Source organism: Seriola aureovittata, chromosome 15 (assembly GCF_021018895.1).
Source record: "Seriola aureovittata isolate HTS-2021-v1 ecotype China chromosome 15, ASM2101889v1, whole genome shotgun sequence".
In the NCBI taxonomy this organism is placed as follows: Eukaryota; Metazoa; Chordata; class Actinopteri; order Carangiformes; family Carangidae; genus Seriola; species Seriola aureovittata.
In genome coordinates, this window is record NC_079378.1 from 8,227,624 (window position 1) to 8,248,341 (window position 20,718).

The 20,718-nt window shown below is 40.0% G+C and overlaps 3 protein-coding genes across 11 annotated transcripts; 1 reads left to right on the forward strand and 2 right to left on the reverse strand.

Annotated features, from left to right (window-relative positions):
- Positions 1–323: 323 nt before the first annotated feature.
- On the reverse strand, positions 324–4,632 carry LOC130182216 (methyltransferase-like protein 27). Of its 7 annotated transcripts, none has more exons than XM_056396948.1 (8): positions 4,466–4,632; positions 3,803–3,881; positions 3,543–3,703; positions 2,376–2,510; positions 2,142–2,270; positions 1,703–1,838; positions 992–1,084; positions 324–816 (listed from the first exon to the last, which is right to left on the reverse strand). In XM_056396948.1, exons 4-8 carry the CDS (start codon positions 2,493–2,495, stop codon positions 614–616), a joined length of 681 nt encoding a protein of 226 aa, XP_056252923.1. In that variant the 5' UTR covers positions 2,496–2,510; positions 3,543–3,703; positions 3,803–3,881; positions 4,466–4,632; the 3' UTR covers positions 324–613. The 7 variants fall into 7 exon arrangements, with proteins under 7 accessions (XP_056252923.1, XP_056252922.1, XP_056252921.1 ...); XM_056396947.1 differs by having other exon boundaries at positions 2,376–2,507; positions 3,241–3,703; XM_056396946.1 differs by having other exon boundaries at positions 3,241–3,703.
- Positions 4,633–6,490: 1,858 nt separating this feature from the next.
- Positions 6,491–9,660, reverse strand: LOC130182215 (methyltransferase-like protein 27). 3 transcript variants are annotated; one of them, XM_056396945.1, is made up of 6 exons: positions 9,324–9,660; positions 8,673–8,800; positions 8,184–8,312; positions 7,671–7,806; positions 7,218–7,310; positions 6,491–7,072 (listed from the first exon to the last, which is right to left on the reverse strand). In XM_056396945.1, the coding sequence occupies exons 2-6, from the start codon at positions 8,793–8,795 to the stop codon at positions 6,864–6,866; spliced, it is 690 nt and encodes a 229-aa protein (XP_056252920.1). In that variant the 5' UTR covers positions 8,796–8,800; positions 9,324–9,660; the 3' UTR covers positions 6,491–6,863. The 3 variants fall into 3 exon arrangements, with proteins under 3 accessions (XP_056252920.1, XP_056252918.1, XP_056252917.1); XM_056396943.1 differs by having other exon boundaries at positions 7,218–7,313; positions 9,328–9,655; XM_056396942.1 differs by having other exon boundaries at positions 7,218–7,313; positions 9,324–9,655.
- A 115-nt stretch (positions 9,661–9,775) lies between these two features.
- nf2b (NF2, moesin-ezrin-radixin like (MERLIN) tumor suppressor b) lies at positions 9,776–19,933 on the forward strand. Its single transcript, XM_056396939.1, has 17 exons — positions 9,776–10,090; positions 10,372–10,487; positions 10,734–10,859; positions 11,380–11,502; positions 11,698–11,781; positions 12,425–12,493; positions 12,661–12,743; positions 12,864–12,939; positions 13,062–13,199; positions 13,368–13,442; positions 13,534–13,647; positions 13,770–13,892; positions 14,123–14,340; positions 15,633–15,735; positions 16,970–17,100; positions 17,191–17,359; positions 18,132–19,933. Exons 2-17 carry the CDS (start codon positions 10,398–10,400, stop codon positions 18,177–18,179), a joined length of 1,770 nt encoding a protein of 589 aa, XP_056252914.1. The 5' UTR covers positions 9,776–10,090; positions 10,372–10,397; the 3' UTR covers positions 18,180–19,933.
- Positions 19,934–20,718: the final 785 nt, after the last annotated feature.

Here is a 20,718-nt window from a genome sequence, read left to right on the forward strand (position 1 = left end):
ATGTGCTGAACCTTGTTTCCTGAGCCCCTGATTCCTGATCCCTAGAACGTTTGAATCAGGATTTGATGACAGTTGTTGGATTTGATACTGTCACTGTCAATCAAATCTGATTACCCCACACCCACACAGTCCCGGTGAAACAGATTAGATGAGTTTCTGAGCGTTAAACGTTTAATAAATTATACCTAAAGATGTTTTTAAAAAAAACTTGTTGGTTGCTTTTTCAGTCTTATGTAACAGTGAAATACTGAAGACTTGAAGCAACAGATTGATTGTCTATAACAACGATTCACAAGAGCACAAACAGATCAGATCTCAGATCATTACAGGATGCCATACTTTTAATAACTCACATGGGTAAAATTAAATTACAGTATACAGCAAAAGGCATTTTATGTGATAATTGTATTTCACACATTTTCACATACAAACAGTAAATTGGGTTTTTTAAATGCTGTATCACACACTGCATAATGCTATTTTCCTCTTGAACTTCACAGACGGGGAAGCACAATTGTCACAATGTGACAGGCTCAACATTATCAACAACAATGTCAAAAAAAAGTCACCTTGCGTGTTTTATTGTAGCACATGATGTCACATCTGTGTGGTGCTACAGTTTCTTGTAGAGGTAAACAGAACCAGATATGTAGCTGCCCTCCGCCCCCGACACTTCTCTTGCCCAGTTTTCCACCTCAGTGACAGCTACACAGCTCCAGAGCCCCTCTTCCTCCATTTGCTTCAGCTCACGCTCCAGGGCAGCTTTGTATGGCAGATTGTCATGGCCATGTCTGCACGTCATACAAACGTAGCCACCTAGTGGGAACAGGTGACAGTGTAGCAGTGATGCTGAGTTAACAGCAGTGTCATACTGGTTCGATAACACCTACAAAAAATTAAAAAATACAGCTTGCCCACTTTGGCATGTGGTAAAACATTCATCATGGTTTTTCATGCAATGTGAATTGAAGCCCCCACTGCAATATTTTACCTGGTTTGCAGGCGCTGCACAACTCTCTGACTACACGTAAAGGAACGTGATCCACACTCAGTGCCCCACAGATCACAACCAAATCAAATGATCCTGCAGAAGGAAGCGAAGAGGTGGTGAAGAGTGGGTGAACAAAATAATTTAACAACACAAACGTATCTCTTTTCAAATCAACCACCACCTTCTTTTTGTTACAGCTGCATTTTATTTATTTATGTGTTTTTTGGTCATCTTTTTATGGGGATGAGGAGCAAGCTGCCAAATCCACAGCCCTGACATATTATTGCCTTAATATGTTATTATAGATAATAGCAAAGAAGCACCAATGTACTCATCCCTGCTGACACATAGCAACACGATCATTCATATGAGTCATGTTTTTGGTCATGTTAATTTTGTTTTTAGGTTTGTTTCGGTTTGCTCCAAAAACTGCTCAAAATTTGACCATCATTGATTGTACCAACTTTATCTGAGAGGCAGGTACTGGAGAGGAATCATACATTTTGTTTATCAGAGCTTGTTTGCTGAAAACTGATGTAAGAACCGAGACCAAACAGTAAATTTGCCAGTTTTAAAGAAGTTTGAAAGCTCAGTAGAGCTGCAGTTGGGTGGTAACTCTTAGCTAATTTACACTATGCATGGTGATTCATTTGTTGGGGATATTTAAAGCAGTAAAACATGCACTCTACGTTTTTGACATTATTACACAACCTGTTTTGGCAGGTAGCAGCTGTTCTCCCAAAATGCATTGTTTGAGGTCTTGGTACAACTCTTTCTCTTGGGCCACGTCCAGCATAGCCTTGCTTCCATCAATGCCCACAAAATGTCCAAAACCATCGAGTTTCATCTGTAAAACACACACATTTGATTAAATACAGGTCACTGAGGTCAAACTGATGAAGCTTGGATACTGATGAGAGAAAAGTTAAATCCCAACGGTTTCACATAAGACATTCAGAAAAATCAAAGAAGTTTGTTTTGGATCAGACCTAAATAAAGGAGTTGTAGACGCATTCAACAAAGATGTCATCATTAGACAAAATGGCCAAACAGAGCATGATTTCTTTATTATTTTCTATGCTGTTTATTCCATCTATTTCATCAGCACTTGACAAACCAAAATTGTGTTGTGTCTTTTCTGTCACCTAACCTGCTTTGCCACCAGTCCTGTGCCACAAGCCACGTCCAGTACAACAGCTGCTTCACGGTCACCACTGAAATAGGAGGAGATGACGCTTGCTGCTTGACTTGCTGCGTGGTAGTCCAGAACTGCCACGTCCTATTCAACCACAGAGCACAGTGGTTCATAAAACAGTCTCTCACGATGCACACAACATAAAATGGTCATGGTTCACAGGATGTATAGAGGAATTCAAGGAGTCACCTGATCATAGTTCCCTGCCCAGGTGTCATAGAAAGCCATTTTTTCGCCAACTGTAGCCGTACCGCGAACAGATGCAACCACTCCTTTTACAGTTTCAAATGTTCTTTGCGTCAATGCCATCGCTCCCTCCTTCTGCTGAGATAAGGGAACAAAAATCAGCTGAATATCCGATGAAGCATAAGTATGCTGGCTGCTCACAATTAGCATTCCTTTGTCTCCTGAGGAATACAGATGACGTTAAAGACCTCAGAGCTGTTTCTTCAAAACCACCCCTGAGAAAAATCTGAATCTATCCAAGACAAATACATTTGGGATAAAGGGAAGAGGGAATTGGATTTTTTCATGCCACACCCCATCCATATATTCAATCCTGAATAAACTGAATACACCCCTTTAACTCTGCAGTTTTCTTGTAAACAAAAAGGTTTTTTTTACATTTAGTTTTACTAACTGAAAAATATTGTGTGTATCCTTGAGGTCTAACATCATCTAACATCATAAGACACTCTCAAGGACACTAGAAGACAGACTTGATTTATGAGCCTAGATGGCTTCCATTAAACCTGGAGTGTGCAGCCTGCAAAAACAGGTCTCAAGTTGAGGTGCTCACATTCCAGGAGTGCGCAACACAGAGGGAAACATGTTTAAGGAGTAAGCTGGATGTAGGCAGTTATATCAAAGCGATGTCCACAATAATCTAAAACATGGCAGCTGACCGCTTTGTAACGGAGCAGAGGAAACCTCAAGACTCAAAACAATCCATGACCGCCTGAGGGAGTACATTGAGACCTTGTGCCAGGCATCGTGCCAGTCGAAGGACAGAAGATAACAAGGAAAAGAGAAGGTGAAGTTCACCCAAACCCACCTAAAGTACCTGGCAAAACTCCTAGGTGCGAAAAGATCAGGAAGAAGTGGAGGAGTCCAAGGGATTCAAGGTGGGACAAAGACGAAGAGTGGGCGGCCTGATGGGAAGCAATACAAGGTGTACCAGTACTGTGAGGGACATCTCTGTCATGGTTTGCCATGGCAGACATTTTATGTTTGAATTTATGTTTGGATTTTGTCACCTCCTGTTTTATTCTGTAGTTGGTTTCCTTGTGTGTCTCGATGTTTGTACTTCCTATACTTCCCTCCTTGGTGATTGTCTGCCCCGCCCTAATGTTTCACCTGTGGTCAATCACCCCTGCGTCTGTGTCTGTGTAGTCTCCGTGCTCCCTTTGTCTGGGTCGGTTCGTCTGTTGTTATCTCTTGTAAATGTCTTCGGCGTCTGCTGCTGCGTTTGTCTCGAGTTACCAGTTTAGACCTCGTCTTCCTCGTGCTTCTGGTTCCTGTGATCACCGTGTTTCACCAGTTTTGTAAGTTCTTTTGTTAATAAACATTTTTGCACTCACCCCAATGTGTTGGCTGCATTTTGTGTCCGGCCTTACCCCTCAAACGTGACAATCTCTTGCTGAAGGTATCATGGAGGAGGATCTATGTTCCAGGTGATGTTGTTGCTGAAGTATGCTTAGTCAGTTGTGAAATGATTTAATCAGAGCATACCAAGAATACGCCCTACATAAACCTCCTACTATATTTACAAGTAGCCTACAATAAATTACCATCACCTACACTAGTGATAAAAACTGCAGTGGACCAAATACCTTGTATTTTCTTTTAGAAAATGAATAAACAAAATAAATGGTCATTTACTCTACTGTACAACCTAAGAAATATGTTCAACCCAGTATACTCTGCTTCCAAAAATAAGCTTCAGTTGGACCGGTTTTGCAGCTAATTTCCTTTCCTCCTTAGTTTTCCACTAGGGAGCTATTTAAATAAGTTTTCTCTATCTGGTAAAATGCATTTAATATTGTAAACTGAACTCTTATCTCTCAAATGTTGGATCAGGATCAAAGCAAGCTGTTTTCAGTATTTACGTTACTCCTTATCAAATTACATCTATTTATCGAGTCAGTTCACTCATTCAGATACAAAAATCACCATGTCTCAGGCACAATAAGAATCAATTAATTTTCTCATTCAACCACCAATACACCGCGCATACACACTAATGTTGGTTTGTTAAGCAGAGTAAAAAGAGGACTTACGACTTCAGACGCTTTCCTTTCTACTGTGATTGCTCAAAATGGTGAAAAAAACGTGTAAAATAATAAGTGACAAAAATCTCCTAAAATTCTGCCCTAAGTACAGACATTAAACTCCTTTGGGGACAGCTGTCCACAGAGTCATAGGTTATCCAGTCTAATATGGAAGAAGGGTCCTTGGGGTTTTCCTTAAATAAGGACTGTGTCATGAATAATCATGGCTTCTCTTCCAATCAGATTTCTTTGACCTCATTTCCCATATCACATTTCATGCTCGTTCACCTCCTGCTGCCATATTGTCCTAGCTGTGAAAGTCCATGAAAGCTCAAAAATCAATGCATTTAATGCATCGATTGAGAAATTCAGGTTTGTGCATGTCCAGTACACTTCAAACAGTATGTTTATATGTTTACAGGTAAGAATGCAGGTAATATTGAGAACCTTTTAGTCTGCTAGTTTCCTAAACAGACAAGTAAGACCGGATTCCAAACATATGAGGGGGAGAGCTCTGGAGGAGGAGAGTCTCCCAAACCCTCAGGTCATATCTATCATGCCTGGATGCTGAGGGCCAAAGCCAAAAAATGCACCGGGTTGCAAACAACACCTTTAAGTTATTAGTCGTTCTGAAAAGATGTCAGTTACCAAAAAGAAACGGGGGGAAAAAACAGCAAAAATATTTGGCAAGTTAAAGTAAATTAAAATACTCTGGATAAAATCAACAGGACTAAATTAAGTAGTTCAGAATAACAACAGTTCAGGATAAAATACAACAAAAATGTCAAACAAAATCATAATACCAACCAAAGGGGGAAAAAACAGTAATACATAAAACCATTCATGTAAACAAAGCATAATAAAGATAAAAGCAAAGCAGAAATAATTGATCCAGCAAGTTAACAAATCAAAAAGCAGCAGAGGCAATTTCCCAAGGGAAAATAACAACTTCTTACATTTGTCTCAAGTATTCTAATGAAATAATTTGGATTCTGCCTGTTGAGACCTCTAATTACCTTCAGGGCCTGTGATTGAAATATTATATACTTAAAATTTCTCATCAGTTGAAGGTGAGGCTATACTCCAGCAGGAGCAGCCAATAAAGGAGAGTCGATACCAGCTCTTCAGATGAGCTTAGGGACCTTTTGTTGGCCGAGTTGTAAGATTTTAATCTCATGACCTACAACAGGTTTCGCAACTCTAAACTGTTTAGGGTCCTCTAGGGCAAAAACTGTTGACCAACTAGTCAGGTTTCTATTCCCCCTCTAGCAAGCTTTGAGACGTATACCTCTCCTTTATCCCTTCCAGCCTCCGCAGCTTCAGACTACACTCCACTAATGTTTATCGTATTATCACCGTATGATGTGTGTGTTACTGTCAATAAATGTTATATAGTACAACATATGTGTGTATTTTTATTCTTACACCTCTATACCTATACTTATATAATACACACACACATATATGTATATATATTAGTTCATACATCATGGCCGAATTAGCTGTAATTTATTAGTTTGTATATGGTTTGTGAATATCTTCTCTCCAATTTCCTTCATAACTTATTTTTTATTTATTCTATTCAAAGTTATTTCTGTTTATCTTACCTCTAAGCCGGTTTCTGTGTTGCTGTAAATTTCCATCAATAAAGTCTAATCATGTCTCATAACTAGACTACCTGAAAATGAGGCTGCCCTTGAAAATGATCTGTGTGTCATACATTATCCAATGTTGATCCGTCAGCCACTTTGGTCCAGACTGAAATATTTCAACATCTAGTGGACTGACTAGCATGAGATTGGTACATTTGTCCATTGGTGGCGACATTTTGTAAAACATTTCAACAACAAATTGATGGAACATACATTCATGTCTCCCTCATTGTGGATCTCTCAACAAAAATTCGTTCAACACTCTGGAATAAATTTGAGGTACAAAGTACATAATTGTTGTTCATACTCATTAACTAGCCTGTTTGTTTGATTCGCATGCAGCAGATATTAATGCACTACAGACACAGTAAACAGACATAGGTTAAATTTACAGTTCATTTATTACACGGTTCTCAGTTTCTATTAGGACGACGTTACTGCATATCTGCAGGATAGAAATCTGAAGAGGTTCAGGAGCAGTACACCAAGCACATTTTCCAGATACTAATTTTACTGCAACATGCTTATGCATGCAACATGGATACTGTTTGGTCATGAAAATTTCAAGTCTTCAATTTATTTTAAATTATCTGTGAAAGCAGTTTCACGTCTTCAGCTTTGGGTCTATAAAATATTGACAATGTGAAAAAATGCACTTTCTTTGTGAGGAGTAATGTGAGGTTTCTGAATATTTTGTATTTTTTGTTTTGTACCTTGGCTGGTGTGAAGTCACATCTACACTGTCGGGCACAGTGCTATAGTTGTAGCTTCTTATAAAGATACACAGCACCAGATATGTAGCCGTCCTCCTGCTCTGACACGGCCCTCTCCCAGTCTTCCACCTCAGTGACCTCTACACAACTCCAAAGCCCCTCTTCCTCCATCTGCTTCAGCTCACGCTCCAGGGCGCCTTTGTATTCCAGGTTGTCACGGTTGCTTCTGGTTGTCATGCAAATGTAGCCACCTAGTGGATACAGGTAACAGTGCAGTGGTGTTGTAGAGTGATTAAAACTCACCTGATGACCTGATCACAGTGAGGAGATACCGACTCACAACCGAAGATCGGAAGTGCAGTCGATACGGCATCGAAACAAAAACAAAATTCTCACCTGGTTTAGTGGATTTGCACAGCTCTCTAACCACAGCGGCCGGGACCTGACCAACACTCAGAGCTCCAACAATTACAACCACATCAAACGAATCTGCTGCAGGAGGAGAGAAGTTTCAATTCAATTCAAAGGAAGATAATCATAGTTCCAAATCTAATTTCTAAAATTACTGCTACCTATAATAATACTAACAATTCAAAATATTCTATTACCATAATATATAGAGAGTTTTTAAAAGTTGTTCACAGACAGACTTAACAATAGAACAACCAAAACTTTCATCAACGACGATTGAAACGTGATTGTGACATAAACATGTACTAAATCAGAAACAGCAGCAGGCAGAAAATAATAAGAACAAAGACACACAAACACTGAATAAAACCACCTGATGATGACCTGCTGAATCACAATGACCAATGACCCATGTGAAATAATGAATCACTGAATTACCCCACTGGACAGGAAGTGTCTCCTCTCCCAGCATGGACAGCTTTAGGTCCTGGTACAACCCGCTGTCTCTGGCCAACTCCAGCATAGCCTCGCTTCCATCCACACCCACAAAATGTCCGAATCCAAGCCTCTTCATCTGTACAACAGAGACTGGTTGATAATCATTCATACTGGATAAATCAGTTGAACATGGAAACTGAAAAACTGATAGCGACACATTCAGTGCTGTTCTAAATCGTAGGACAAAGGAAAGACAGGTCTGAAGTAAGTTTTGATCCAAACAGTTAAAAAATCACAGAAAGAATCTTAAAAAGGTTTGAGGCATTCACTGTAAATACTTCAGTTTATAAACTGGAACAAGCCAGATGTCAACACAGAAGTCATACTTTACAGAAAATAATATTTTTATTATTCTTGTCACTATGAAAAGACACAGAGGCATTAAAAAAAAAAAACAAAGGCTTTTCAAATATTAAATCATATATTTCCAGTGTCAAAGAGTCAAGAGTTTACCTGTTTGGCCACCAGTCCTGTACCACAGGCCACATCCAACACAACAGCTGCTTCCCGGGAACCACTGAAATGGGAGGAGATGCTGTTCGCTGCAAGACTTGGTGCACGGTAGTCCAAAACAGTGACATCCTATTCAAACAAGTTTTAAGAAAGAACTGTGGCTTTTAGTACATAAGATGAAGGTAAACATGAACACGTATCTGAACATATCTATTAATTATTAATATATATATTTATAACTGATCTTACTATCAGAAAACAGAAGACATTTTTCATTTTATTAAAACACACAGATACAGAGCTACATCATAATATATATATTTTGGACAGCATTCTTTCTCTTAACATTGTTTTTCAGCCAGACAGGGTTGATTTAATCGTATTATTAAAGTATCTGTTCTACATATTGACTAAACAGAACTACAAAATCTAAATCAAAAATACTTCCAATGTGTTTGCTGATATAAAGTGTTGCTTCAGTTATCTCACCTGATCATAATTCTCTGCCCAGGAGTTGTAGAAGTTGACCTTGTCCGTTGATGTAGTGCTCTTATGCGCTGATAAGATAACTGCTTTCACACTTTCAAAAGTGTTAGTGGCAGCTGACATCATCAAGCCTGTTCAAAGAAGAAGAAACAGAGGCAATGGAGTAAGGTGATAACATTAATGACAGATGACAGAACATTCATTACAGATTGTGTGAATGAAAATGACAGATTACAGCTCAGTGACTCTTCATCTTCTATCACCCTGATCACCTTACTTTTTAGTTTTGATTTGACCTCACAGTGATTTGTTTTGTGATGTCATGTGTAGCCATGGATGGAGACAGATAACTGAACAGACCTAGTGCGCACAGGCTCAGAGCCATAATGGGTCAGTGAGCCCCTAAACCAGAGCCTCTTTATGAAGTTACTGTTAATATTGCTTGTTGGAAAGTCAATCAAACGACAACAAAGAGACGTAAACGGCCACACAGAGATGCAAAGACTATATATATAAAACAAGTGCAACTTCACACAAAGTGACTACAGATAGACCTGTCCTGTGTTTATAAAAGTATTCTGCCTGCTGCTACAACTGCTTAACATTTACACGAGTTCAAAGAAACTGATTTATACATAGTGGTGACAGAATTACCTACAGTAGCCTCGGTGGTTGTTTTCTCTGCCAATTTCTTCACAAACCTATATATCAAGTAGGTTCGCCAAGTCGCTCACAAATACAGTGGAACAATATTAAAGACTGGCTGCAGACACTGCAGTCAGGAAGCTGTAGGAGTATGTGGTTTCGTGGTGTGTTATTTCCTCAGTGCAGACTGTCAGGGACACGGATGTCCATGACACATTTATGCTTTTTCCTTCTTCTTCTTTGCTGTCCTTTTTCTACCCTCGTGTACTGTTCATAACAGACAGTCAAACCGTCCCTGCTTCCGGCGTGCACGTTCACCACACTATCTGCCTCAATCGCCTTTGCACAGTGTTAAACGCAATACTTCCTGGCTTCCAAATTCATGCGCATGCGCAGCAGCTGTATCCCAAGCTGCTATTCATGTTCCCACCTGTAGAGTGGGAGTCAAAACAAAAATCTCCTGGAAAGTCGTTCTGACTTTTTAACAGCAAGCTAACTAGCTAAAACACGTAGCCGCCGATACCGTTAGCTAAACAGTTTCTATACCTATAAAAACTTTAATAGCTACGAAGCCCGGTTGTTCGGTGAATTTCATCATGGAGAATCAAAAGTTCCGCTCTTTCTACAACTTGTTTTGGTCCGTTTTCGTGGCATAGCTGAGAAGCTAACGCTGTTTAGTCAATAGGAGTTAGCTTAGCATTGGTGTCCCCCCCAACAAAAAGCCCAGCCTCTCCTGAGCCTTGTTGGACGGCAGAAGTTTCTAAATTTACTCCCTGGTAATGAGCCTCATCTACATTTCAAATACACGCAGTGTTAAACAAAGAAGTGACCGATATTTCCTCTGTGAAACCGCTGGAGACATTACATTCGTGTCGCCTGAAGGGTGATTTCCAAGATCCAATAACATTTAACTGCCAGAACTGTGGCATGAGTCTGTCCAAATGTTTACAATTGTAAATCTCATTCAAATGTGTCGCTTAAGTTACTAGGTGCATCCATCTTATCATTTTAAAATGCCATGTTTTATCCTGAAAGCAGTTCTGTTGTCTTTCCACAGGTTTCTGTGAAAGAAACACCCTCAAAATGTCCATCCTAGGATTAAAGAAGAAACAGCCGAAGACTTTTAAAGTCAAAGTTATCACCATGGATGCTGAAATGGAGTTCAGCTGTGAGGTATGGATTTATTTAGGCAAACTTTGAGCCTGGAAGGATCTATCTCTTATAGAAGAATATGGATGATCATTTCCTTGTCCAGGTCAATGTATAGCCATATGTATGTTTGCATTTGCACGTATAACCATTTATTGGCTCACATTTATTAACTATCTCTGATTCATGGACCAGCAAACTAAATGATAGCCTGAAATCTCCTGCACATAAAATATGACTGATCTCTTTGTCGCCCACTGCTTTTCTCAGGTGAAGTGGAAAGGAAAAGACTTGTTTGACCTGGTGTGTCGCACTGTTGGTTTGAGGGAGACCTGGTTCTTTGGACTCAGGTACACAGTAAAGGACACTTACGCCTGGCTGAAACCAGAGAAACGGGTGAGTAGATGCGTGAATTTGTGGAGGTCAAACTGGCTAATGAGGATTCAAAACAATGCATGACTTGAAAGTTATTTCAGACACCATGTGGTGAAAACATTTTTGCACAATGCAGATGATTTGTATGCGTTACCCAAAATTTGAAAGGTGAGGTAAATCTGGATTATAGAGCTGCATCTAGCAATTATTATTCATAGTCAGTTAATCCCTGGATTATTTTTGTAATTAAACAATGTCAGAACATAGCAGAAAAGGCCCATCACAATTTCCCAGAGTCCAAGCTTGCATTGTAAGATTGCTTGTTTTGTCTGACAGACAGTCCATACCAAAAGATTTTCAGTTCACAATGATATAAAACGGCAAATTCTCACATCTAAGAGGCTGGAAAGAGCTAATGTTTTTCAATTTTGCTTGATAAATTACTTGAATAATCAATTGATTGTGTAAATTGTGTAGTCTATTGAACACATTATTGTGCACTTTTGACGTCCTTTTTTCTGTTGTTTATTTCTTCACCAAGGTCTTGGACCAGGAGGTTCCCAAGGACTCTCCCATAACGTTTCATTTCCTGGCTAAATTCTTCCCAGAAAAAGTAGAAGAGGAACTGGTCCAAGAAATAACTCAGCACCTCTTCTTCTTACAGGTAACCTAGCCGATAACATTTCTTGTGAAATAACCTTCGGTCTGATCTTATTTGTACAAACACTTGGAGATTTTGGTGATGGTATTATTTTGTGCACATAGGTGATAGAATTCATCTCCATGTTTTAGAGAGCTGAATGAATCATTTTTACTTGGGTCAATACATTTTCATACATGTCTTCAAACTCTTGTTTAGGTGAAAAAACAGATATTAGATGAAGAGATATTCTGCTCCCCTGAAGCATCTGTTCTGCTGGCATCATATGCTGTCCAAGCAAAGGTAAGAGGGGTAATGGTCCTTTACTGCACCTGCAGGATGCTTGTCCTGCCTGTATCTCCAAACATTAAGTCCATTTAAGTTCACTCATGAGACCAACAAATACAGGAATAATTCTCTGTCTGTTGTGTACTGAGTTTTGCTCTCAGGAGTGGACACAGGATAAACTTACTCACAGAGCAGATCACTGATCAGCCAAAACATTATGATAACTCCTGTTTTACATGCCGTTGGTTGTCTGCGTGCTGCTTGAACAGCTCTGATCCACGGACTCTACAGGACCTCTGAAGGTTCCCCTTGGTATCTGGAACCAAGACATTTGCAGCAGATTCTTTAAATCCTGTAAGTTGTGAGGTGGAGCAGCCATGGATCAGGATTCTTCTAGGCTCACTCAACACACTATAGTCAGTTCAATCATCTAATATATCTCAGACCTAGACGTCTTAATGAGATAATTTATATTATTTGCTTCATCTTTGAGTGGTCACAATATTTTGCTTGGATGTAAATGATGGTGCAAAAAAAATATTGTGTGTTCAATCAGACTGCAAATGCTTTTAAGTTTTGCTAATGCTCAATATTAACACCCAAATTTTGTTCTTTTTTTCTCTCCTTTTCTTCTCTCTGTCACTCATCTCAATCACAGTATGGGGACTATGACCCAAACTTTCACAAACCAGGCTTCTTGGCACAAGATGAGCTTCTGCCAAAACGAGTAAGTATCCAGTACTACACACATTCGACCATTTACAAAAAGCGAGTTCTAGCAGGTTATCCACTTGTAGTGTCTGTTTTGTGGGCTTTAATGTTGCAGCATTTAGACAATGTTTGTGTGCCTGTGTGCATATTTGTATATATTATGATCCTGTGTGTGCATCCCAGGTTCTGATGCAATATCAAATGACAGCTGACATGTGGGAGGAGAAGATCACAGCTTGGTATGCAGAGCACAGAGGCATCGCCAGGTAGGACTGACCCAGCGGAGAAATTATCACCCTTACAAAAGGTGTAGTCCTAGATTCTGTAGCTGAAGTATCATGGGTTGATTTGCCTTCTCTTCTTTATATTTTACATTGTCTGTACAGGGATGAGGCTGAGATGGAATACCTAAAGATTGCTCAGGACCTTGAGATGTACGGTGTCAGCTACTTTGCCATCACTGTGAGTGTGAATTACTGTGTTTTGATGTTCTTTAGGTACATTTTGCATGATATCATGAAAAATACAACCTAAAAAATGACTCTCCCGTTGGTTTACGTTTGTTTTTCACATCACATTGACAGCAAAATAAGAGGGACACAGACCTGTTACTGGGAGTGGATGCTCAAGGTCTTCACATTTACAGCCCCAACAGCAAACTCAACCCGAACAAGTCCTTCCCTTGGAGCGACATCCGTAATATCTCTTATAGTGAAAAGGAGGTAAATTAGTAATGGACTCAGTCTCTTTCCACAGACAGTTTACGGTCTGCATTTTATGTTTCTCTCTGTTGTAAAGCCGTCAGAGCTGCACTGTGTGTCGAAACAGTGCTGAGCAAATTGTATGACCAGGTCAGAGGAACTGAAATGTTTAACTTTCCCATGTTGCAGTTCACAATCAAACCCCTGGACAAGAAGAAAGATGTTTTCAAGTTCTACTCATCCCAGCTGCGTGTCAACAAACTGGTTGGTTCACCTGTTTGTCCTTGTAAATGTTCAATTATAACAAAATTAAATGAAAGTTATATGAAGTAAGGTATTGCTGGTTTGTGTCTAGATCCTGCAGTTGTGCATCGGTAACCATGATCTATTCATGAGGAGGAGGAAGGTGGACTCCATCGAAGTGCAGCAGATGAAGGCTCAAGCTAAAGAGGAGAAGGCCCGCAAGAAGGTCAGTGCTCTCTCAACTCCGCTGCAGCAATGCGAATAACAGATTCGATGGGATGTGCTCTATGCATACATTTGGAAACTGCAAAACTTTTACTCTAATTGGGTTTCTTGGCCTCGGTCTAGATGGAGCGCCAAATCCTGGCACGGGAAAAACAGATGAGGGAGGAAGCAGAACGAGCAAAAGAAGAGATGGAACGGAGACTTTTCCAGCTGCAGGACGAGGCGCGACTGGCCAACGAGGCACTGGTGAGAGGTTCATCTTCCTTTTTGTGTGAACATGCTTTGACAGCAAGCTTTACATTTCTGTCGTTAATTTCATGACAGAAATGGTGCTAGAAATTGGCCCAAGAAAACATTGCGCTACTAAAATTCTGTTGTCTGCGTTATAGAGCCAGATTCCACCATCATGCTAATCCCTTAACTGTTCCACCATTTATCTTATACTAGTTTGTAAAAATGCAATGCATTTTCTCCAGCTGCGATCTGAGGAGACAGCGGACCTTCTGGCAGAGAAGGCCCAGATTGCTGAGGAGGAGGCCAAGCTTCTGGCCCACAAGGCTGCAGAGGCTGAGCAGGAGAGACAGAGGTTAGAGGTCACCGCCATGAAGACCAAGGAGGAGAAAAGGCTGATGGAGCAGAAGATGAGGGAGGCAGAGCAGCTGGCTGTGAAGCTGGTGGAGCAGTCTGAGAGGAGGTATGGAATCAGCTAATTTTTATATTTTTCTCTTGATTTTTCCTCAATTAAATTACATCATCCACTTATGCTGCAATGAATACATGAAATACAGTTGATCACTGCAGGGGTTCAACCATAATCAGCCATGTCCAGGGGTAAATCAGATATAGGTATAAAAAGAATACTCTTTGATCTCTTAAAAGACTTGTAAATGAGAACCTGGTTTTTGCCTGAGTCCCCCAGGTGGATTTCACCAGGAGAACACAGATAACCAGGTTTCTAATCTGCTTTGTCTAGGTACACATGTGCATGACAAAAGACTGCAGACAGGGAAAGTAACAGTGGAATGGCTGGATGAAGAGCAATGTGTTTTTGTATTGAAAATAAGTTCGACTGAAACTGAAACGAACACAAAGTAGCCTCTAGAGCTCTAAATAAATTGGTCTCCATGCTGAAAATTTGATGACTTGTCAAATTCAGACGCATTCACGTTGTGAGGGAAAGCTCTGCTCTGTCTGCCTGTCTTCTCACTGCACCATGCAGCTTCAGCTCAGACACGCACGCTGCAAAAAAAAAAAAAAAAAAAGTCAGCACCTCAGGAGAGAGACAGTCACTGTCTGCTGTCACTACCACAGTCAGTGGCAGGGGAGAAATCAGATGACTGACCTGCTGCATGTATAAGCAGATTTACAGTAACTAGGTTACTCCAATGCCCTTAAACACATTCCCTGATTACCCAAGTAACCTCGTTTCTCTGTATAACCTCGTTTCTTAAGTTCATGTAAGTGCGTTGACTGTTCTCCTGTAACGTTGAAAGTCTCACGATCAAGTCCAAAAAGATCAAAATTGGTCTTTTTTTATTCCACACATTGTTCTTCCTTGTCAAAACCTGGCACTGTCATTACCAACAATGCAACGTTGTTGAGAGCATAACATGTGCTATGCTAGTAGCGACTAATGTAGCCTCACACTGTTACACACATGGAACGATGAGGAGCAGGTTACAGTGCTTCCCCTTTGAATCAAAGAGAACACCTCCCAAAAATGTCAGACAGACATAGAATGTGTTTCATTCACAATTAACTTTCATTTCCACATCTTAGTGAAACAAGGGTTAGTTTGGCATCTTTCACTATTGCCATAGTTAATGTGTTTCCAGAATGTAGCAATAATAGGACTCTCCTCTCTGTTGTAGCTCCATGTCACAGTTGCCCTACAAGGTGTAGGTCAAAACCCAACTACTAATCGTACATTAATAACACGACTACTGTCTTCCAGAAGCCTTGACTTAACCAAACCTGTGGTTCCAGGTTGAAGGAGGCTGATCACCTGAAACAGGACCTGACGGAGGCAAAGGACGCTGAGCGGAGAGCCAAACAGAAGCTGCTGGAGATCACCAAAACAACATACCCTGTACGGTGATCAATGATACTGCTGGTGTGCTCTTTGTGATGCCTTTGTTGTGCCTTTTTGTGGATGGATGCAGCTTCTTTTTGCTCAGAAAGTTATTATTGAATATCTGTGAAATACAAAGCCATCTGATAACCTGCTGTGTTTAAAGGTCACTTATGAGCTTGGGTACTTAAAATGCACTGCACTGTGATGTTCAGTGCCTTTCAAGAGTTATTATTTTTAAAGAGGATTATTGTTGTTGTTCCACAAACTGCATCATTTATTTCTCTTGCAGTTATTGATTTCATATTTTTCCCAGAATGTCTTATCATCTTTTCATTTATGGCCGAACCACAGCGGTTCAGACCAATCAGCGGCCTGAGCTATGGGCGTGTGTGTGACTGTTCATTAACAACAGTGGCAGGTCTAAAGGTGTTACCGTAGATGACACTATACCATCAATCATCTCAGAACTGGACATTATTTCGTAATAGAAAAAAGAGCAAAGAATGGCACTGAAGGCTTTTCCCGATTGAAAAGATGTTTTCGCTCGTTCTCCCGACCGGCTTCAGCAAGTGTTTGATTTACCAACTGGCTCCGCTGGGGCAAAATTGTAAGGATGCAGAATGTGATTGGTTGAAGTTAGCCCCTGATTGACAGTGATAGACAGATGGTTCATCCAATCACGTGCCAAGTTTTTTTTTTTTTTTTTTAAACGCCTGCCCTTTTCCAAACAATTTCCAACGGAGCCTGCCCAGATGGTTCTGTGTAACAAACCATCTGGTCTGTCAGTTCACACAATCTCTTTAACTGCCAGAGAAGTGGTGGGTTTTACGAGACTGGGATAAAACCAGCTTTACGTAGATGCGTGTTGGATGTTGTTGTATCTATCCTTGTATGTACCCTTTGCAGCAAACAGGTTGTAGCACACTAACTGTTATGTTTTTGAAAAGGAAGGAAAAACATTTCCCCACAGGAAATGTTTGGCCAGAGAACTACAACTACACCGAACAAGAGAATAACAAATGTTTTTAAGTCTTTAATTTTGGTGTGGATTTATAAAGACAGGAATAGTTTGCTTTACTTTGTGTCATCACTGAGAGTAAGAGCTGTCAAAAATGACTGGAGCATTTACTCGCAGTTTATGCGCATCAAGTTAAACTTCATATTGCTGTTGTGTGTCAACAAATAGTAATGTGGTAGTGTTATGTGCTTTACCTTTATGAGTGTATCTACTTATTTAACTGTCTTCCAGCTCATAGCAGCTTACTCTACTCCACCCGCTCCTCCTGAAGCAGCCGACTTAGGCTATGAATCAGCATCTACGCGCCTAGACTTCAAGGACTCAGACATGAAAAGGCTGTCTATGGAGATTGAGAGAGAGAGGTGAGCTGGAGTTTAAATCCCCTGCAACAACACTTTTGAATGACAGTTTTGCTCTACATCCTTATGATATCTTGCCATGCATTGATACAGGCTTGAGTACATGGAGAAGAGTAAACACCTGCAGGATCAGCTGAAGGAGCTTAAGTCAGAGATCGAGTCCCTGAAGCTTGAGGAGCAGCAGCAACAGGCCGGCCTCTACGGCCTCCACGGTGAGGCCAGGGGATACGTTCAGGAGCCTGTCTACATACCTCACAGCAACGTACGTATGATCACATCACCCGATCATCTCTTTATGTCTAATTGTATTTATAATTGATGACCTGTCAGCTTATAGCTTATAGCCAACAATACTGCTTTCAGAGTTTTCCCTCCGTGTACCGCTTCATATAATGGGTTCACGCACAGACCACAGTTGAATCGCTGACTGCTTGGCAACATTGGACTTCCTATTTGGATTATCCAAAGCATAATGGGAACTGTAGTGCTAAAAATATTCCTCTCAAATGGAAATAAAAAAAATTTAAAAAGTTCTTTTTTTTTATCAGCACATTTTTGACAGCGCTAAGGTGTTGAATATCCTGTCATAATAATAATCCTGTCATAACGGTTCTTGTATAACTGGAGCACAAAAATCCTGCTCCTCTTTACTTTAATATACAGTTAACTGCTTTGTGTTGAAAACTTTTAGCACATAAAGGGTAACAAACCCCATGCAATTTCAAATCACCTCATGCTTGCCAAATGATGGGATTTGTGAGTAGGCTAAAATGACAGTATATAGTGAGCCTAGCTAAGTGATGCAGTGACTGTGCAGTAGGCCTGTAAATAAAGACAAAAGTTTAAAGATATGAAGCACAGTTGTAATGGAAGATGCTAACTGCATCAGTAGTGGTACATAGTTATGTAACTGCATACATATTTCTTGTCTTTGAATTTTCTAAGCACACCATGAATGCACATTTCTTTGCACTGATTTCGGCCACCTGTGCCTCTCTCTCTCTCAAACTGCTCACACTTGTCTTGTTTTGCAGCGAAACTCTGCGTACATGTCTCAGATGGCCTTCTTTGAAGAAGTGTGATGCTAGTCCTGCAAGATGAGGAAGGAGGGCAGCAGCTGTTGTCATGCAGTATTTTCTCGACACGTTTGGTTAACTTTTACCAGGCTGAAACTAACAAACAGACACACACCTACATCATGATTATGTGCTTTGGAAAGACTTTGAATCTATCCTCAACAACTAACAGCCGCTAGTTTGGCTTCCTGCAGAGGCTGCCACACTAGCTTGTACCACCTGACACACTACAGCACCTTCCATATTTCTTTCATATGTAATGAACACATTCATGTGTGCCATATATCTAACACTGATTCAGGATATGGTGCTCAGGATGGATGTAGACTGAGGTTTTATTTGATGATGTTTTTTGTGTGGTTTAGGGGATGCTTAGAATCAAGCCTTAATGAAAAGTTATACATAAATGCCTTAACAACATTTTGAGGCAGGGATTAAGTTAATGTGTTTGTTTTTTTTTCTTTCAGAAACCGGCTTTAGGCAAAGTTCCTGCATAAGATATAATTAAGTAAATTATCCTTCTCAGGCCGAGGACATTTTTAAAAAGCTAAATATCCTGATTTTGTAAACATAGAAGATTTTGGCCATTTTCTTTCAAACCAGCAAAGTGTTTCTCAAACCCGAATGCCCAAATGTCTGATTATACGTTTAGCAGGCTGTTGTTGAATGTAGCTATGAGTACTAAATATACGCTAAAGATCACTCTTAATCAGTGATATGTAATGTGAAATTAGCATTGTGATCTTGGTTATAAAAGTAATTTATAAAAGTAGTCATTGCAACTCAAGGTAAAGTCCAGGTCTGAGAGCAGGTGTGTGCAGGAACCTTGTCAAGAGGCGACACTCCAGATAAATGTCAGATTCAGTGTTGGAGCTTTTTTCTGGTCTTTAAAAAAAAAAAAAAAGTATTTTCTTGCTGTTTCTGTTACGAAGTTCATAAACTGCCTTTACTGATAACAACACACAGTTGCCTTTTATAGTTTTCTAGTGCGTCATCATGGTAGTTAACATAAATGTAGTATACAATTACAAGCTTGAGCTCTGCCATTTCAAGATTTTATATTTTGTACTCTAGACTGTTGATGTGCCTTGAACTTTATTTTTTACTATTATGATTTGAGTTACTAAGGTTTTACTTGATATCATTGTGCTCATGTGTCTTAGCATTAGGGGTTTCTTTAAGTTTGGGGTTGAGTTCACACCCTGACTGATTTACAGAATAGCAAATTGATGGCTTTCTTATTTTCTTTTTTTTTTTTTTCTTTTCTCAGGGTTAGTGTTGGAGACAATCACTGTTTTTCCCCTGAGATATACAGTATGGTATCCATTCATGTTTACCTTTTTTGAACAGGCTGTTTTTCATTTAACTTGGATTAGTCTAACAGTGGTGCACATGATAAATATGTTCACCTGCAGTAGATGCACTGGGTCATGTGAGTGAACTTTTACTCAACTACACTCATTACATTGTCAAAAAGGGAGAGGCTGGATGCCAAATGTACAGCCAGAGAATCTGCTTGTTTGTTTATTTGGATCGTACTGACTTCATTATGAACTGAATAGCGATAATTGATTGGTTCATTATTGCCTTCATGACTGGGTTATCAATGAGTAAGGTTTACTTTGGCATTGAGTAAATAGTATTGTGTCAGATGTCCAAGTGAAAATGTTCTTTTTTCATCAACGCATTGCTTAAGTGCTTTAGTTTGCATCTTTAATCTTATTTATTTGTGCTATAAATCCATAAATAACATCACCACACACTTTCTCTTGATGTCTGTCATTGTGGGGAACTTTGCTGTTTGTTTTCATTTTCTATAATGGGATTTTTCTGCCAAATTCAAGGCCAATGTTAAGGAATGACGTACGCTGGGGGATTATAGGTTTACTCTGAAGTGACAAAATGTTGCAAATTCATATTCACAGGAAGGTTTTGTCTTTGATTTGTAACCTGTAGTTATTATATTATTTCATTAAGTGATCATACAATAACATATCTGTTTGCATGATGCTTGTGCAGACATTGCAATTTGGATAAGGATGAGTTGTGCATCAGTCTCTTGACCACTGAGTTGTGGCCATTTGCATTGATCATGTTGCTGCAGTGCAGTCTATAGTCTATATTACTCCCATGTGTTCAGGAAAGACCTGTTGCAGTATCATTTAGAGACTGAAAACCTGTAATGGATGTAACAAGTGTACACTTAATTTGCAACTCAAACTACATGATGTTTATCTTCATACTATTTAGTGAAGATCAAATCAAGCCAATTATCACTACATCCAGTATTAAAACTAGTTTCTACAGATGCACATCTGAGGGAAAAACCAGTTCAAGGCAAAGTGTGACCAGGTCAAGGAGATGGAGCTCACACAGCTCAATGCAGCGTGGGAGGGTCTGTTGACTGTCAGGGAGAAGAAGGCAGTCGCTGAGCTCACAGCTCTGCAGGGGAGCTGCGAGAGGAGGGTGGAGAACATCGCTCAGGACAAGGATGAGGTGATCACCAGTGCCAGGACTGAAACCATGGCGTGCATGGCCAGATTAA

What these genes read in the sequence shown, in the direction of transcription:
- LOC130182216 (XM_056396952.1), bottom strand. Translation starts at nt 2,495, where the DNA reads ATGGCATTGACGCAAAGAACATTTGAAACTGTAAAAGGAGTGGTTGCA. An exon ending in CAGGACTGGTGGCAAAGCAG is followed by an intron (nt 1,839 to 2,141) that starts GTTAGGTGACAG and finishes TGTGTTTTACAG; the next exon opens with ATGAAACTCGATGGTTTTGG. An exon ending in GTGCAGCGCCTGCAAACCAG is followed by an intron (nt 817 to 991) that starts GTAAAATATTGC and finishes TGTTCCCACTAG; the next exon opens with GTGGCTACGTTTGTATGACG.
- nf2b (XM_056396939.1), top strand. Translation starts at nt 10,398, where the DNA reads ATGTCCATCCTAGGATTAAAGAAGAAACAGCCGAAGACTTTTAAAGTC. An exon ending in AAATGGAGTTCAGCTGTGAG is followed by an intron (nt 10,488 to 10,733) that starts GTATGGATTTAT and finishes TGCTTTTCTCAG; the next exon opens with GTGAAGTGGAAAGGAAAAGA. An exon ending in TCACCAAAACAACATACCCT is followed by an intron (nt 15,736 to 16,969) that starts GTACGGTGATCA and finishes ACTGTCTTCCAG; the next exon opens with CTCATAGCAGCTTACTCTAC.
- LOC130182215 (XM_056396943.1), bottom strand. Translation starts at nt 8,795, where the DNA reads ATGATGTCAGCTGCCACTAACACTTTTGAAAGTGTGAAAGCAGTTATC. An exon ending in CAGGACTGGTGGCCAAACAG is followed by an intron (nt 7,807 to 8,183) that starts GTAAACTCTTGA and finishes TCTGTTGTACAG; the next exon opens with ATGAAGAGGCTTGGATTCGG. An exon ending in GACACTTCCTGTCCAGTGGG is followed by an intron (nt 7,314 to 7,670) that starts GTAATTCAGTGA and finishes CTCCTCCTGCAG; the next exon opens with CAGATTCGTTTGATGTGGTT.